This window comes from Apteryx rowi, unplaced genomic scaffold, assembly GCF_003343035.1.
Source record: "Apteryx rowi isolate R43461 unplaced genomic scaffold, aptRow1 scaffold_50, whole genome shotgun sequence".
Classification (NCBI taxonomy): domain Eukaryota; kingdom Metazoa; phylum Chordata; class Aves; order Apterygiformes; family Apterygidae; genus Apteryx; species Apteryx rowi.
In genome coordinates, this window is record NW_020450761.1 from 256,881 (window position 1) to 275,761 (window position 18,881).

Below are 18,881 nucleotides of genomic sequence, written 5' to 3' on the forward strand. Positions count from 1 at the left end.
TACAATGATACCATTAGCCTACTTCAGGCCAACAAACCAGACTGCAACCAGATACAAAAACAACTTGCATGATGAAAGAGTAGCTCACAAGAGGAAAGGGACAGATGATGAAGATGCACTAGAAAAAAAAAAGCAACAAGTTGAACAATCAGAAAAGCAACACCAGAAAGCAGAGCGAATGTAGAAAAGAGAAGCAAAAGTAGAAAGACAGGACACAAAGAAGACAAGGAGGAAGAAGGGAGTTCTTCCTATCCTATTCAATCACTTCCCTGAATAACTCATTAGTTAGTGTTATTCAAAATCAAATTATTCAAAATTAGATGGGGGAATTCAGAAATATGCTGTCAAAGTAAATTGTTTTTGAATAAATGTTCTTACTCATATATGTCAGTGCTATTTACCATGCTTGCACCCCAGTAAAAATTCTCCTTTAATAACTACCTTTATTTTCATGTACAATTTGCAAATTTTTATATTATGAGAAAAGTTTCCATCCACAAGAAATTACAGAATAATGCAAAGAGCAAATGGATGTGTCTGTCTTTGAAGTACTGCTGGAAAATTAGAAGTCTATTCTCATTCACATTAGTGAATAACTGAGGTCTCTATAATCATGCTATTTAAATTCTGAATTTCAATACCTATCTCAGCCAGCTTTCAATAATACAATTCCTTACATATATCAAAACTCAGCCTAAAATTGTGAATATCAAAGAGGGAAATAAAAAGTTTAAAGAACAAGATGAGATGCTTACACCAGAGGAATGTTTGGTTCTCTTCCTACAACAGGCATTAAAGGAAATATTCCCAGAAGCATGCACAGAAGAATCCAGATCAATGCTGTTGTCTAAAAGAAACAAACAAACGGGATTTTTTGAGGTCATGTGAACAGACACTTGTCTGAACAGAGCTACTAACAGCTACTAGCATCTCCCACAGACAAAAAATCCCCTGCATCTATCAAGAATAAGATTAACTCAAAAAAAGGGCACAAGGTCATTCGTATTACAGCACTTCAATTTAATATAGAAAAGAATCTCATTTAAACAGATGTCAAAATCGTATCAAAGACAATGAGAATTAAAGCTAAGCTTGTACTTAAAAGTACTTTCTCAAAGCATGGCCTTCACACACATTGCAATCACCAGAGAGCTGATGAGTAACCTTAAGAAGAAAAGAAAAAAACCTGTAATCTCATCAGAAGTTTGCTGCAGTTAACAAATCAACTATTTTCTACTAATACAGTAACATTTTCCAGTTTTTGAATCTGAAGGCCATTTGATTTAACCACAATAATCATCTAACTAATTTTCTAAATTCTATTTGCGCCAAGGGGGAAGTAACTTATTCTAAATAAAGAGATTATGAGCAACCTTGCTTAAAATTTTCAAGCTCAAGTCCGATTCTAGGGCCTGAAAGGAAACATTCAGTCACAAAATCTCTTCTGTGTCTACCTAGTTTTAGACAAGGGAAAGATCCTTGATTAATCTAATACAATAAAAAAAGGGAAATAAGCAAATACAAACCTTCCTCTCAACAGTTCTTGCAGAGCAAGGCTCAGTAATTTGACTCCATCTTTTTTTTTTTTAATTAAAATGTTAATTTTACCCTAGAACTCTAGGTTTTAGGTATCTTGTGAAATAACAGAGGTTTGAATAAACTAATAGAACAACCATCTCACATATTATAGGTTGCTCCACTTCACATCCATACCTGTGAAAGTGGAGCTTTTCCTGGGAAAAAGAGCATAGCAAGCTGCCTCTGAGGAACGATGCATGCCATTTGATCGCAGACAATAAAGTAATGACAAGCATTTTTCAGTTATCTTCAACTTTTTTTTTTCAATAAATGATCATATTTATTAAATGGTGGCATTTTCACCAATCATGGATGTCAACGTTTTCGTCACTGTGACAATTTGATAAGTGACATGTATTTCATAAATTTTAATCCAAGTGTCTTTTAGTTATGATGTCACCAAATATTAACAAAAAACTGATAGCCCTGATAGCTATCCTGAAAAGAGGACAGAAGCATAAGTCTAGCCAAGACACTGGATTTCAGACTAGCCTGTTGGATTAGGATTATTCTTGCCTAAATGCACTGTTGACTACAATCCATGACAGCTGTCAGTCAAAATGTTAATCAAATCAGTAGATTTTATTCTTAAGCAGTCTCATGATTTGTCTTGTATAAAACTGATCAATCCAAATCATGTTGCATCCTCTCGCCTTGCTACAGGCTGCTCATCAGACAGATCTGAATAAGAACATGACTAAGAATCAGAAGCTGCATTCGGAAAGCCATCAGTCCCAATGTCCTAAAACGCAATCAGCTGTCATTTAAAATGCCTTTTTTAGCAAAGCAATACAGTACCTTTGCTTGAACCCACAGCTGTGTGATCACTGGCCAGCCAGCAAAGACAAGAAGACCAATAGTAAGTGTAGAGCGGTAGAAAAAGCTGAAAACCTAATAAAAAAAATAAATCCAACAGAATACTGAAAAACAAACACGCTAATAAGACTTATAATTCCTCAAATGGATAAATGCAAGCAATGAAATACTCTGTTAATACATATGAATAAAATACTTACTAGTATTTCAATTCCCAGTGCACAAATCAATAGGAATCCCATAGACTGGCCAACAGGAAGTGACAAGAGATATACAGCAAGGTCTTGAATAACATGAAGTCTGTTTAAAACAATGGCACAAGATAATTAGTATTTTAGCAGCACAAAAATAGCACAGGAGTTTATCTTAGAAGGGGTCAGAGCATGAGCAATGATTTAGGTATTGCTGATCCTGTCTGCAGCTAGGAAGCAGACTAGGTGATTGCTTGATGCCCCTTCTGCCTGGTTTTATTCGATATATTTAAAAAAAAAAAAAAAAAAAAAGCAGTAAAGGCTTTCAGTTTCTTTCCCTCCTATTTTTGGCTCATCTTCCCTAGTATTTGGACAAGCCTCAGATTACTCTTTATTCAAATTGTCTCCGCGTTTATGAACATTTTTGGTTATGATGTGTTTAATGTCCATCATAACTGATAAAACATTCAGAAGAAAACACTCTCCAGTTAGCCTTTTCAGTACTTTATGAGGCAGCTCATTATCTAACTGCAATTGGTTTCATTTTCCCTGAATAATACCTATTTGCTATCTACTGCATTGCCACTAGATTAGGTAAGCAATGGCAATCAGAAAGTACCAAATATTTTTGGATTTGGAACATTTCTCCAGGTTAAAGTAGAATCAAGCAAGACCTGTTTCATTATCAGAGCGCAATCCTGAACATGACTGGCGCATATTCTCCAAAAGCACTTGGAGTTCAGAAGACTTCACACTTTGCAGGATCAGACTATTTTAAAATTACTTAAGGAAAGGAACAACTTGTCCCATTTTACAAAAAAAGTCAGCTGCCACAAGTATTTGCCCAAGGCTTTAGCACCCTTTTTGCTACGATAACCAAAGTACTGAAAACATTTTGTCTTGGAAAGACATTAATTAATTTTTGCTAAAGAGAAGACATTAGCTAGAACTGGCAGCTCCATCAGTCAAGCTGGAGACTGCTTTATACACCAAATGAAATATAAACCAGAGTATCCCAGAATGTCTCAGAAAACATTTCAGGAAGTTTAATAAAATTGTATCTAACAATTTTTCTCCCACTCTTTGGGAATAATTCAATTGTCAACAAAAGGAAACATAGATGTGGTTTTATAAAACATTCTTTGTAAAACTGGTAGTCTTTACTTACTCTTTCACAACTGCATACCATACTGGCACTGGCAATAGACAGTATACGTAATATGTCCAAGGACATGTTTGAATCAACAGGAAAAAAGCTATTATCAATCCAACAAATGCAAAACCGTACAAGAGAATAGTAGATTCCTGAAAAACAAATGGTTAGACAAACATTCCTGAAACAGCAGTAAAATGGTTTAAACTACACGTTATTTTCTGCTTGTTAGTTACACAATAAAGCAAATTCTATTCTAACACAGCCACTCAAGCTGCTTTGTGTATGTGTACACACTGTTTCCAGCCAGAGGGAAAACTAATGGTAGAATTTAAAAATCTAATTCTAAATAAGTCTCCACATATGGTCCTGCAGCAAACTACACAAGCAAAGCACACCTGTACAATCTGGAAAATCCACGCATGCAACACGACTTAATTTCAACAGATATTTAAAATCCAGTGGAAGTCAGAGTGCTAAAAGTCTTGGGGGAAAAAAAAAAAAGGATTCTTTTACATTTAGATACTAAGTATAGACTTGGTGTGTAACTTTTTAAGTTTATGGCTTACGGTCAAAATGTTTAATGAAAATTCCATTAGCACACCTTTCCTCCTCCTGCTTGAGCCACTTATAAGAGAAATAATTAAATTAAAATATAATGCATTAACACCTATGGAATAAAATGATTCTTCTCAGGATTAGGGACAGATTTTAAGAAGTTTTCTTGGGACAGCAGGCACTCTCACTTGCCCCGCACCGGTGTACGACAACCGTTCAACCAAGCTGTTTGGCCAGGCAGTGTCCTGTCTGCTCCATTCTCCTGAAGGAGGCTTACAACCAACCATCCACAGCTAAACATTTCTGAAGCTGCTCCTGATCCCACCAGTTTCCAGCCAAGTAGATTAAGCTAAACTAGTCCTGATTTCAATCTGCCACCAATGAAGTGAGGATGAAAACGAGGTCGACCGTGTAGGAGTTGCTCTGTGAGTCAACCCCATTCCGCCTGCTGTGAAGACAGGGCACTAGCTGAAGAAGTGGTGGGGACGCAGCTGCAGGCAGTAGTTGCCTCAGCAGTTAATACTACACCCTCACCACGAAGGAATTCCACGTTTGCACTGGTTTGCTGACACTGACTTTTTAAATGCTTGTGTTATTAAGACCTGCTATAGTTCAAAGGATGCCAAATTGCGCTAGAGATGCAGAAAAGAGATAGCCGCCTTACTCAAGGAAGGTAGGAACATTTGGGTATCAAAGTGTCACTAGTGAGGGAAGATTATGTACAGATTTTAAATAAACATGTTTATGTATTGCAACCTGACATAGCAAAGGCAGCCTCAGTAACTGAAGTCTTCAGTGTATTGTGTAGTTAATGACTGAAGAAACTATTTTGTTCTGTATGGCATTTCCATTTCTCTGAAGGAGTTAATTCGACAAATATGCAACTATGTTGTATAAGCTGAGATGACAGACACTCAATTAGCAGTTCACATAGGTTACCATTTTTCCTGTTCCTCACCCCACACTGTAACTGATATAAAGCTGCCTTGATCTAAACTGACAGCAAGTGTAAGTTCTAAATGATTTTTAAAATAGAATCTCTGGTAAGAAATGCCATTAAAGAAAGATAAAGTATGTTGTATTGAAAGCTGACCTAATGCAATTGTACTCTATTAGTTTTAATTTTACATTTGCTGACATACAGACAGAATGAAAATGTATAGATATTATATGCACACAATATAATCTGTCACAGAACGAGTAAACACACACAATCAACATTTTACTCCATATAGAGATATAAATATTATAAAATCCATTAGTTGGTCATACACTGAAAATGGAAGCCAGATTTGCATTTTCTGTGAATATTTAAAAATAGATTAAAAGGTTGGGCTTCTCGCTAAAACAACACACTACTTTAAATGAACAAAAAGTTTTTTCATAAGCAGTGTAAGAAGCCAAAAACTTTTGTAGATGACATGTGCAGGATATGCATTTTCATTACTCAAAAGCTCCTACCAGATTTTATAAGGCTGTGCTTTGCAGAAAATTGCAGAAGATTTGCTACTATTTTTTAAATGGTAGATTAATTTCACAGAAAAATTCCTTGAGTAGCTTCAATATTAGCTATAAACCAAATAACTTCCATATAAGAAGCATTAGTCTCGCACTGTGACTTCCTAAGTATTTAGGAGAACTAAAAATAAAATGGCTTCTACAGAAAAAGGTCTGTTACTACAACTAGGGAAAGAGAAATCTATAGACAAAGAATATAAGAAACCTCACTTTCTTCTACCAGCATCACAGGCATAAAAATTTTCTTCAACAGAAAGGAAAAAAAAAAGGTATATACCAAATTATTTTAGAAATGAAAATCTGACTGATTAGAAATACAAACTTTTTGCTTATTCTTGTTTGACCAAAATACAAGGTTTTCGCTTAATGTTGTTATTACTATGCCCAGTACTCAGTCTATTTCTTATAATTATTTTGTTCGTATCTAATGTAACAAGCATCTTGGATTATTTCTTCTCAGTTATTTGATGAAAGAAAACTTAAGTCATGGAGTGTAGCACTTAAGAATATTTTTCCATTTCAATTTTGTTTGATCATTTTCATTAAAGGCCAAGAATATTTCATTTCAGCCAGTAGTAAAAAGCTCAAGATTGCATAAGAATTTTCTCAGAGTAATTTAGTGAAGGTAGTAAAGATGCTAAGTGAGTGCTCATTCTCATTTACAATACCTAATGAAATAACTCCTTTTATTCTGAAAAAATTGTCGAAGTGTGGGTGGTTTTTTTTTTTCCTTAAGGCTTTAATCTTCCTCTAGTGAAATGTTAGCTTTTTTCCTGTTCAGTTTTGAGGTATCTCTCTTTTTTGATGAATGATTGAAAGAAAAATGAATTTCCTAGGATTTTGTACTTTGTGAAAAATCAAACCATAATAATCTTGTCAAAAAGAGCTTCCTTCATCTTTGATGTCTTCTGCTGCACTCTGCAAATCACAAGAAGCAAGACAGCAAGCTGATCTGTGAAACCACAGTTCACCTTTCTATTAGAATAGGTTAAACATTTAAAAAATGCCATGATGGAACTGCTCAACTTCAGAAGACTGATTTTAGACTGCCAAAGAGGACAGGAACAAAAGAATTTACATGCAAACACTTTTTGGCCTTATAATAAAGCATAAAAGACAAAACAGAAGCTTGAAGTAGTATTATATTAGTAGCAACCATTCTTCCAAACAACAGTGCCAACTATACCACAATTAATGAAAAAAACTGACTTCTGCTTAAAGATGGACCCTCTAATAGTTTTAAATCACTATGTTTGTTTGCATTTGCATTAATGTTTAGCAAAACGCAAAAGGACAGGAGGAAATAACAGCGCTCCAGATGTGGGTTGAAAATTTTGAGAAAGAAATTCTTCAGAGAAGAGCTGGGATGGAAGGTCATGAGAGCTTGAGGCTACCTGTACTTTCGTTGCAAAAAATCATGGTTTGACTCTGATCCAAAAACATCCCATTGTTCAACATTTACCCCCTCCAATGCATGATACCCGCTTGAAAACAGTATTGTATATTCAGACGTGCGCTGCTTAGGAATAATGATCCTAATTAATGAACCCAAGAGTGACACTAGGCAGAATTAGAGCAGTTAGAAAGCTTCACAGCTTGCCAATTTCCACATGAACTGGGCAGCTTAAGGTGCGCAACTCCCTCTCCCCCACTGAGAGATTGTGCATATGTATAACGCTGAAAACTGACAGCAAAATCACTGCATGTTTCTGACCTACCTTGTCATGACTTTGGGCAGCCTTAGTCAGATTGGTATGGGTCTTGATAATCACCAAAATCACATAAGCTGTCCAGCCCACAAAACCCATTGCAATACTTAGGCCCAGGAATAATCTGTCATAAGTATGGTAGTAAGACAGGCCTTCCAAAGCAAGGTTAATCAGGGTTTTGCACAGAGATACCTAGAGACAGACAAAACACACAAGCAGGAGTTTAGAATATTGCAAGCTCCACTCCACAAATAAACCTGACAGTAACCAGAGTTCAAGCAGCTTTGCCACTCTTGGCACATGTGTTGTCTGTGCATTCAAGCAGAGCATTTTGGCCAGCAGCTGCTACTGGCATAAACACTATGCTGCTTTGGGCTTCCATGGGATGTGATTTCAGTCGCTGCTTGGCTCTTTTGCCACCAACAGAGCAGTGGCCAGGAAGGACATCAGATCATGGAAGTGACACAGACAGCACACCTTGAATGCCACCTAATATACAGCAAGCTGCTTGTTTTTCCAATGAACATTTGGCCATACATGTTCCAGCAGGGGTGACCCACAAAGCAGCTATGCACTTCTGAAGGCACGCATTTAAATGGCAGGAGGATTAGGGATGAGGTTGAAACCTGGTTGCTCTCTGCAGCCTGAAATATCCCCTCCTGGAAGAGGTTCAGGAGTTCCACTTCAGCAGTGCCAAATACTTCCAGCACCTTGCCTAAGCATGAGAGGTAAATTCAGAGACTGAACTGGAGCACCGGGTTCACTTCCAAAAGAGCTGCTTTGGGCTCCTGAGACACAAGTCATTTGGACACAAGAAGGGTTGTGCTCCATCTAACCGCAGGTTCCCTAGCTCGGCACCTTTTCCCCATTAGTAACCATTTGGGAGATACCATGACAAAGACCATGGCTTTCCCACAGTGAGAGTCATTCCTTAAACACATATGTGCTGACACCTGTGATTTCCCCAAAGGTGGGAAACTCAGCTGTATAACTTGGTCATAGTGCTCTGTTAGCATTCTCTGGCTAAAAACAAGAATAGGAGCTAAGAAAAGTATAACAAGAAGTTGAACATACATGCTGATGCTTCCTATGTGTGTCCAGGTATCCACTAATTTTTTTTATTATTATCATCTCTGTTAATTCACTCAGTATGGACCTCAAGTCTAGGCACAGTTAGCGGAAATTTGATATCCATCTCCCAGGAGAAGCAATAATACTCTTTTCTCTTGGCACACTTCATTTCCAGTCCCAGCTGAATTTGAGCAAACCTCAATCAATAATGTGCCATTGTTCTTTATGACCCACAAAGTAGTATGGCACTTCAAAAAAGTAGAAGCTGTTCAGTGAATACGTCCCAGTCAAATAAGAGTCAGGTACAAGGAGCAGGCCAACATTATTTTAAGATGTGTGTCTCATTGACAAAATCCTTCGAGAAGAGGCCTTACACACAAAATACTTGAAATGCCATAAAGTTCCCCAAAATAAATGGATTACTGTATGCTGATACCATCTCCTTGCAGTTTTCAGATAAACTGATAGGACGCAGGCGGTCCTATTTAAGGCACAAAGGTGGAAAAAAATTCCCAGCAAAAACCAGTAGGAAAAGGTACATCAGCTACTGAAGCAATCACTAATCTGCCAATGGGCAAACACACTCAAGATCATGTCACTCTCCATGATACAAATATGAATGTGTATTTGCAATGAAAAGAGCTGCAGAGAGTTGAGGAGGCAAAGTATCTTCTTTGTCCCAGCAGCTAGTAACGCACCAACCTTTTTGCCTTCCAGTTCAGGGGGCTAAGGATAACGAGGGCTCAGGCACAAACCCACTATGTGTTAGTGATCAAACGAGTGACCTTGAACATGGTGCACTCAAGTGAACATGGGGTAAAATTTATATACAATCAACAAAACACTCCAAATCACAGGTTCTACCACTAAAACATATAAAATACTTTCTATAAGTAAATGTGTAACAGCCAAAAAGTATTAGAAAACAAAACAAAACAAAATCCCAACCCTGTTCCCACACCAAAACAGATCCATTGATTTCCACTGAGGTATTTCCAATATACGATGAGGTAAATGAAAAGGCATAAGGTATAAAATAGATGTAGCTGTTCTATGCATAAAATAGTAAATGATTCCCCTGGGAAACATATTAGAGAAAAAAGAGCTAAATCCTACCACATAATGCAAATATTCTTCCATGCATTTGCCAGATCAAATGTATCTGCTCAACTTTTCCATGTACTTTTTAACACAAAAGATAGTAACTAGACTAAACCTGTTAAAACATGAGATTTCTTTGTATCAGTTAGCTCTACAAATGATTTCTGTGAATATCAGAATACAAGCACTGCTGAACCGTGTCCATCTAGTCCCTGTCTGGCAGTGACTTGTAGCAAATGTTTAAAAAAGAATACAAGAACTGGGAGGTACAGAATGATTCTTTCTGCATGCAGCTCTCAGGTTCCAGCAATCTGAAATGTGAAATTAAAAACAACAACAGCTGGTTCAGGTAAGAGAAGAACAAAACAAAGCAGGATCTACGATGGGGCAAGACATCATACTTTTTCTTTTATGGAACTAACAGCCTGAGAAATATGAACATGAGCTATTTACCTTAGTTTCTCTTTGAATTTACCCCTTTTCACAGTGGAAAATGCATACGTACTTTGCATCTTAGTATACCGTGGAGCAGTAGCAAACAGTTCAAGAGGTATGAGAAAAATAGAGCAAGTCAGCACTGTTAAGAACCAAACGGCAGGGAATGTGAAATTCTGGAAACTTACAATGGTCATACATTCTGTGTTAGTAAGTGAGATGTGCATCAGAACGAAGAAAAAAAATTGAACAATTTTATTTCCTAGTTTAATTTCAAGTTAAACAAATTTAAATACATATTTACATATAATGAAAGTTCTAATAAAAAATATCTAGAAGGTAAATGGCAAAGACACACCTACCGCTTCATCGTACTTTTCCTGCTGAATATAGAGTCTTGTTTTCTTTAAAAGATTAATTTGTTCAGAATCAGAAAGCGGCCTGTACAACAAAATAGAGAGATACTAATGTTTCTTCTTTTCATTAATAGAGGAAGAGGTGAAAAAACCTACCTAACTTTGTAATCATAAGTGACTCTAGCATGAAACATACCAAAATATTCTGAACTTCATTAGAGGAGTAATCCATTCATCTACATTCATCTTCACGGACGAGTCAACATTGCTACTGTCTAATTTATCCCAAGATCTTTGTATTAAGAGACACTTCCATTATGTAGGCATTCCCATCTAATGTTACTGGTGAAAATTCTCCAACTTCTGCATTATTATGGATGATTGCTCTGGACAAGAAACACCGCACATACAAGAATTAAACGATTTAACTGATTTCATACTAATGGTTGTAAGCAGGTTATAAGCCTGTCAGCATAGGATCAATTGTTCAGGTTGCACACTTACAATAAATGATGCTTAACAATCTTTTCCTTGAAGAACAAGGGCTTGTCTCCTCATAAACAGGAAGCTCTTAAAGGAGTCCCCAAACCAGGGAATGATGCAGTTATTTGGTTGCACTGATGTCAGTGACAAAACTCCCTTTGATTTCAATGAGCTTGATCATCAGCCTAAATCACTTCTACGATTTTTCCCTTACAGGAAGTACTAACACCAAAACCAAACAAACAAACCGACTCCTACCAAAGAAAGGAGGAAGAAGCAAAGTCCTATGTCATTTTTTCCAAGTTAAGGACTGCAACAGGCAGAGGATCCCAGGCTTACTCTGGTCAAGTTATAAGCCACAGCACAGTAACTGCCACCCTAGGCAAAGCAGCAGAAATCATCACAGGTCACAACTTCGTATTAGCTGACATATACAGGCAGGGAAGCTTTCCTTCCTGCCTTCTTCAAAACATCTATCACACAGCATCGTCTTCCTCAGCATCCCGAGCACATGACATCCCAGGTCCATGCATCCTTTGCATGCCTCTTACAGAAATCCCAGCTTTGTTTTCGGCCATGCCAAATCAGGATCCAGTTCTGGGATTCTCACTCCTATTATTTAAATCAGCAGCAATTACCTGTGTGGTCACCTAGCTGAACCATGAGGATAGTTTTTGATTATATAAGCATGCAAATGCTTATTCCTGCAGCTCTCACCAAACGCTTGGAAACCACTTCTGCATGCCACCCAGAAGCAGTTGATGTACCATCAGCAATACATACGTATTGTCTTTTGAGTCCTCATATAGGTGAAAGGGCTTCTGTGCCCGAACACTCTTAATTTTTTTTACTAATAGTCTCCTGACATATTTTGCTGTTAGTGTTGCTCTGAGTTCAGAGCACAGCAGTATTGTGCAGGAGTTTCCTAAAACTTATCAGATAGTGGCAGCAGCAAAAATTTATCTTACTTTTGAGAAAGGTAAATGAAATAGCCATAAAAAAAGTTTCACTGCCTTGAATCTAGAAGAGAATCTAAAGAAGATAGCTATAAATAGCAAGGGAGAGAGGAAGTCAATACACTCAATAACAGAAAAGGAATAGAGAGAGGAAAAGTAGTAAGGTGATGGTAGGTGTCTGACCACCTTAATTTGGTGGTGGGGCGGAAGGGGGAAGATTATAGAAAACAAAGATCTGAAAAGTAGCAGGGAGAATATTAGTTCATTCTGCGTCTTCATGCTATGTCCCTCTAAAAGTCAACCCTAGGGCTTCACAGGCCAAGAGCGAGAAGCACATAGGCAGCATGTATGGACCAAGGCTGATGATACTGCAAGTTAGAATCAATTCTTCAAGATAACTAACAAGACCCAAGTACCGCCTTAAAGAAATATATAATCCCTCAAGTTTTGCTAAGTTTCCTGGCAGTGGAAAGCGAGCAAAGAAACAAACCAAGGTGGGAGTTTTCACCATGTGCCAAGATTAATAGGAGGAAAAAAAAAAAGGATATCTTAGCTTTTAGGCAAGGATTTAAAAAATCCAGAATAAATATTAAGCAGCTTTATTTAAGACTCAAATACATCTAAGATGTTCCTATGCGCATTGTCTCATTTTTATTATTTTACATCTGTACCATTTTCTACCGATTTTATCCTTGTCAGATTCAATGCCGAGATTTAATAAGCCAAAAAAGCCCTATTTTTATCTTTCACTTTTTATCTTTCCATACAGTCATTTAGCTATAAACCCTTTAATTATCTTTTTCTCAGTGAATCATTTTATTAGTAATGAAGAAGTTATAGCCTTTACCTATTCCTTCTTAGATGACAACTCCTGGGATCTCTGCACATTGTACAGTGTAACTGAATAAGTGGAGTTTTTAAGCAGTAAAGTTTCAGCAAGTCAAATACATAATACAATTATTTTGTCAAAAGAGGATACCATTGGCAAGTGCATTGTTAATTTTTAACAGCTGACTAATATTGTACCACACATTTTATCTTACTTCCATATACATACTTTTCTAGCTGCTAAACTTACGATAATCTACAGATTATGTTTTTGCAAACTTTAGGAATACTACCAGAAACTAAGGACTGTTCATATGTACCTGTATCAAAATGCAAGTTTCACCTTGAATGCAGGGCTTGATGGTCTTCTCAGATATTTTTGTCTCCATATTGGACAAACTCTTACAGAGTGACAGGAGAATTTTGCATCTTGCAACAGGCTAGAAAGAAGGGTTATTAAATATTTTGATTATCCTTCCATTAAGGGATGGGCATAGTTCACCATAAACAGTTTATTACCTGTTGAGGACCCTGATCACTTGCTAAAGCTGGCAAAGAAGATGGGAGATTAAAAAAAAAGGAGTCCCTTGTTAGATGTAGCAAAAAGAGCAATGAGACAAGGCTGAGTCATATAGAAAAGTCATCTATAAGAAAGCAGAAGCCAAGAACTTCAAAAAAGGCAAGTCTAGAAACCCTGCAGGACTCTGACCTTAGCCCAGAGGAACATACAGAGTGGAGAATAAAAAGACAGAGAAATGTGTGCAGAGTACTTTGATTTCACTGAATTTCTGCACTTCCAATACTAAACTACCAAGTTGTCCTGGAACCTTTGCTAAGCTTACACATTTCTGCTTATTTCAGCAAGAATATGTTCCAGAACAAATGGCCTGTAAACTCAGAATAATCATAAGGTTGAAGCCATATAAAAGGGGTGTGCGACAGGTCACTAGGAAAGAAAAAACATCACAGAAGCGGAAAGAAAGAGGGGGAAGAAAACTCACGCAATCTAGGGCAGCTAGACACAACAGGATGGCATTTCCCTTACAGGCCAGCAAACGGAATTGGTGCCTACAAGTGAGGCTCTGAATCCTCAATTTACTCAGACTCAGGGAAACTAAAAATGAAATTCTTGTGTGCCAAAATCACACATGAAACACAGTGCACTGAGGGATGCGCAACACCAGAGATCTTTTTATTAAAGTAGCACTGAAGAGGATATCAAGAATATTTAGTGAGAATTAAGTGCAATGCTAAAAATGACTGGACTCAGCTCCATTCATATGCATTCACTATTGAAAGGTTCCCCAATAGCATAATATTACAGAATAAAAGGTAGTCAGGCTCTGGAGAAGGAAAAATAAAGCAGCAAATTGCTGAAACCTATCCTTTTGAGGCAGACAGTAAGGAACCACCCAAAATGAAGTAAACAAGTATCACCTCTGTTCAAGGATGATTAAGCATTATGGTTAATTTGAACTTTCTGAACATATGTAGGATTTCAGTTCAAGAGAGCAAACAGAACAAAATTTATCAGATGTCGTAAGAATTTCAACATCTAGAGACAAAGTTTAAGAGATACTGAGATCCTCATATTTCCAATCACCAGAATTCAAACTGGAAACATTTCTATAGGTTTTGATTTTGAATGTGACCAAACAACAAAACCACAACACAAATTTAAGTGTGAGAAGTTAAAGCCTGAACTACTCCTAGAACCACTGTCCACCATTTGAAATGTTCAGAATCCAAAACAGGTAGTGTTAGAAAAAAGCTTAAACTGATTAGAGTTACTTCCCCATGCTTTAGTATACAACATGTCAGAGACACTACTAGTATGCCAATGTATTCTCAAGGTTAACACATGCTTACAAAGCAATTAATATTAATAGTAATGAAAAACAACTTATTGATCAGTATTAAAAAGTCCTGAACTCTGTAAGGAAACCTTTAAGGTATGTATGCTCTTCCCAGCTGCCCATCACCAAACTCCAGCTCTACCAAACACAAAACAGACTGAATAGTGAAATTGAAAGTCTTTTTTCTAAACCACAAATTTTCCAAGAAGTTTTGTTATCGCTCCCATTAATTGACAAATACATACAAAGAGAATGCAGTCAGTGGATTTAACTCCTGTCCTTTTCTTTTTTTAAGAATAAAAGTACTTGGAAAATGCATCACTTGTGCACTCTAAAGCATAGCTCTAAGATGTTTAACATTATGAAAAACAAGAGCTCTATGGTCACATGTATTCTAGATAACATATATGCATTCACAATAATATTGGGACTGTAAAGATTTAAAACTACATTCCTCTTAGGAAATGATGGTGGTACAAGGAGAGGGTAACTTTGTTTTTCAAGATGGCTATCTAGTTCCAAACAGAGAAATCAGAGCTTCATCCATGAATAAACATAATTAATTATGTGACAAAACAATTGGGCTAATTGTGCAAGTGCTTTCAAACTATCCCTTATGAGATGCTAACTACCCTTATCATAAGTATACCTGACAAAATTAATCATTCATGCTTCATATAAAAAACACTATTTGACAGTACTAATAACAAGACCATGATGAAGTGAGGCTACTGCAGCAATCTCAAAAGGACCTCTGTCTGGCCAAAGATTCCTATTTATCATCACTGCATAGAAGTTTCCATCCCCAACAACACAGGTAGCACAGTGCAGTCAAACCACAATAAAAATCTTAGAACAAAAGGAGACATCTTGCAAGTACCTCTGGATCCACCACTGCTTGTATGTTAATTTTATTATGCCAGGTTATTTGGGTAATGATTTATAGTCATTTTATTGTACAGTAAATTTTCCAGAATTATACTTTAAAAAATAGCCCCTTAGGGTCTGTAGTAAACCAACATTTATAATGCTCCAGATTTTATAATGAACATCGAGGAAGCATCACAAATGAGCAGCCGTGATGTACAGAGAAAAAAGCGGAGTTCTTTGCCCAGCTCACTGTCAATTTAAAATAAATTTATTTAAGCTGCTTCATTCCAACTCCCCCCTCCACGCCATTATGTAAAACTAAAGTCCTCATGCTCAAGGACTTTAATTTCTTGCAGAAGTACCCAATAATCTCTTCAACACAAACTCCATATACCTGATTGTTGTCATTTCATATACACGCACACCCTATCACTCCCTCTTATCTGTCTCACTTAGAACAAAACACTCTGCATCCTACAACCCCTTGAGTGGCAAGATGCAGAAGACACAGTGATCACATGCATCTGCCCCAGATCTGCCAGCAGCAACAGCAGTAAATCATCAGTAGCTGCTCAGCAGACTTTGATTTTCTATCTTTTTACAGTGGGAGGGTGGGAGAGAAAAACAACTCTTCCCAAATTGAAAAAGCTAGAGGCTAAGGCATCCCTTGAATCCCTTGACAGCCCCAACAACAGGGGGGAAGGCCATGTCGGTAAACTTCTCGCAAATGCCGCAAAGGGAAGACTTTCCCACTTGTTTTGCTATGTAGTCTCTAGCTCCAAATTGATCGGCAGTAGAAGAGGCATTAGACTGCCACCTTCAAAATATTCCAGCAACCTTCTCTGTCAAAAGACTGGCAGTCACAGATTCTTGCTCTCTTCTTAGGGAGAAGACTGGAACTTGGAAGCAATCAGTAATGGACATCCTAGCAATGGAACAACACGTTTCCAAAGCTTTTTCCAGAGCAGCACCAGACTTCAGCAACAGTCTCCTATGAGAGCTGCCTTCAAACATTCCCACCATGCATTACAGACAGCATCTCAAAAAGCAGCTGATGGGTGATGGGAAAGCACAGATATTGCATTGCACACTGTAGTTAATTTGGCAGAAATGTGATTGCATGCTTATTCCTGATCCATATCAAATTCATAGCAACATGCAGTCTGTGAGTGAAGGGACTTGATATTAATGATAGTGCAATCACAGACTAGCATAACCTTGTTATTCTTTTAAAGGTATGGTGCACAGGTAAAAGCAGAAGGGAATGCACAATATAAAGCCCTTCTACTTCTCCATCAAGAGCAGAGGATCATAATAAAAAAAATGAATGGCAAGTGATGCATAGTCATGAGCTTATTTGGTGAACCATGGAAAAACAAACCAAATAAATATTTCAAAATCAAAGCCTGTAACCATGACGTTTACTTGCAAATGAACTTGCTGTACAGTACAGAGTACATGATGCTACTAGAGGCAATCAGGAAAAAAATCCTAGCACATTACAGTTCTATGAACTTTACCAAATTACATCTTTACATGAATTTTTAGTCATTCAGAAGCTGATCTTCCCATTTTTAAAATGTGCTCATTGCAGCTCTGTAGGAGATGCACCTACTCAAAGAATTGTTTTACTGAATCTACTCAATAGAAACTGAAAACACATACTATGGGATACAAAGACAGTCCTTTGTGTATGTTTTAGTGTTGATTGAAGGGTAAAATTTCAGAGATTAAATGATTCAGTGGGTAACTCAGTGGTACTTTGTCTGTCTAAATGGCTTTTTAATTTCTTATTAAAAAAACTTTCAGGAAAGGTACTAAAACTGAGAGTCTTATGAAACTTAATTTTCATAATTCAGAAACACGATGCACTTAATTTACACATGAAAAATCTAGTTTACAAATGAAAAAAAATATGGCGATGAGTCAGTGCTTGTTTAAAGGAAAGGTATCCACAGAAGCCTACAATAAAGGGTTAAAGTCCTCTATCATTGCTTTTTAAAGCCCAGGACCCTCAATATTCCCTACTCTCTCTTCTCCTGCTATTCCACTGTCAGTTTTTCAGTCTTGTAGTATCTAAAAGGGGAGTACATTTTTGTGGTTTTTATTTCTAACTTCTGTGTTCCTCTTTTGAGTGTAAAGCACCCAGCCTAGCTATCAGTTGGTATTCAGTTATCTTTGCAAACTTTTATAAAGAGGGATTAGAAGGTACCATTGCGTATATCAGGCACTCTGAAGAAAGAACAGAAAAGGCGATAAGAAACTACTGTTTTAAGTTCTTGGGTTTTTATTTTGTAAAGCATAATGGAATAAAGGGAAGAAATGCACACTTTCAGAGGTCAAAGATACCAAAAAGCATCTTTATTGAGACATTTTGAAAACCCATCAGTATACGTAGGCTTTTGTATTCATATCTACAGACGTGCAAAGGAAGAAACTGCGGGATATGAATGAAACTGCAGGAAGTGGTCTGAGCAATAATGGTTTAATCCTGGACTGTCAAACCCTAAAAACTAAAACAGTCTTTCAATTTCCCACAAATTACTGTCCCTGATGCAGCATATTCATGTATTCAACAGCAAAGTGCCTTAGGATATTTATGTAAATCCTTTGGATAGTAAAGATGAGAGAAAAAGGAGCAGATGAGCTAACTGCCAGCTGCTGGCTCACTGAACAGAAAGAAAAGATTAGAATAGCTGGGCTGCACACTGCCGGGTTTGCATGCAAACTACTACCCCAGGAGCTGCGGTCAACAGGAGGCCAGCAGTGAGGAAGCCGTGCTCTGAAGGAGTCCCTCCAGCCAGTTCAAAATACAACTGAGAAACTGGGAGCAGGGATCTAAGCACAGGCAGAGTTTGGGTTTTTTTTGTTTTGTTTTGCTTTGGCCGGAAGGGTCAGCAGGACATGATGCAGCAGCCTTGAAAAGGGAAACAGTTTAATGTGAAAGATGATGATCCTTGAAGGAAAGGAAAAACACCATTTTTAAAATTTCCTCTATTTCAGTATTACAGAGGACACATGCCAATGCTAACTAAATAGTAATGCCCTACCTACACTGTAAGCAAGTCCTTACTCACCTCTGCAAAGTGTATGATGGATATCCTGAGTTGCACCTAGATCTGCAATGTTATGGAGATGTAGCAATGTGCCACAGCTTCTCTGCTGCTCTGTGATCCTGCACACCAAACACCTAGACCATAGCTACTGTTTTCCAGCCAGTTGCACCCGGAGCATGCAGCCACAGAGCAGCACGTGTTGGATTGGGCAAGTACCTGCTGCTGGGGGGCCCCATGGTCACAGAAACACAGGTCAAGCAGGCAGCCTCACTGCAACCTGCCCCCTTGCCCTTCTCTTCCCTGTTTCCTGTCTGCACACATCCTCATTACAAGGACTCTTGCAACT

General features: G+C 37.6%; 1 protein-coding gene across 18 annotated transcripts in view; it reads right to left on the minus strand.

The window, feature by feature from the left end:
* The window catches only part of PIGN (phosphatidylinositol glycan anchor biosynthesis class N), a 116,642-nt gene that overhangs the window by 41,798 nt on the left and 55,963 nt on the right, over nt 1-18,881 (minus strand). For 15 of the 18 annotated variants that reach the window (XM_026079880.1, XM_026079881.1, XM_026079864.1 and 12 more), the window contains 6 exons: nt 10,493-10,571; nt 7,533-7,715; nt 3,754-3,890; nt 2,595-2,694; nt 2,377-2,469; nt 756-847 (listed from right to left, as the gene is read on the minus strand). In XM_026079880.1, the coding sequence (XP_025935665.1) occupies nt 756-847; nt 2,377-2,469; nt 2,595-2,694; nt 3,754-3,890; nt 7,533-7,715; nt 10,493-10,571 (684 nt within the window). The remainder of the gene's footprint in view (nt 1-755; nt 848-2,376; nt 2,470-2,594; nt 2,695-3,753; nt 3,891-7,532; nt 7,716-10,492; nt 10,572-18,881) is intronic. The other 3 variants (XM_026079870.1, XM_026079877.1, XM_026079882.1) reach the window with 3 other exon arrangements.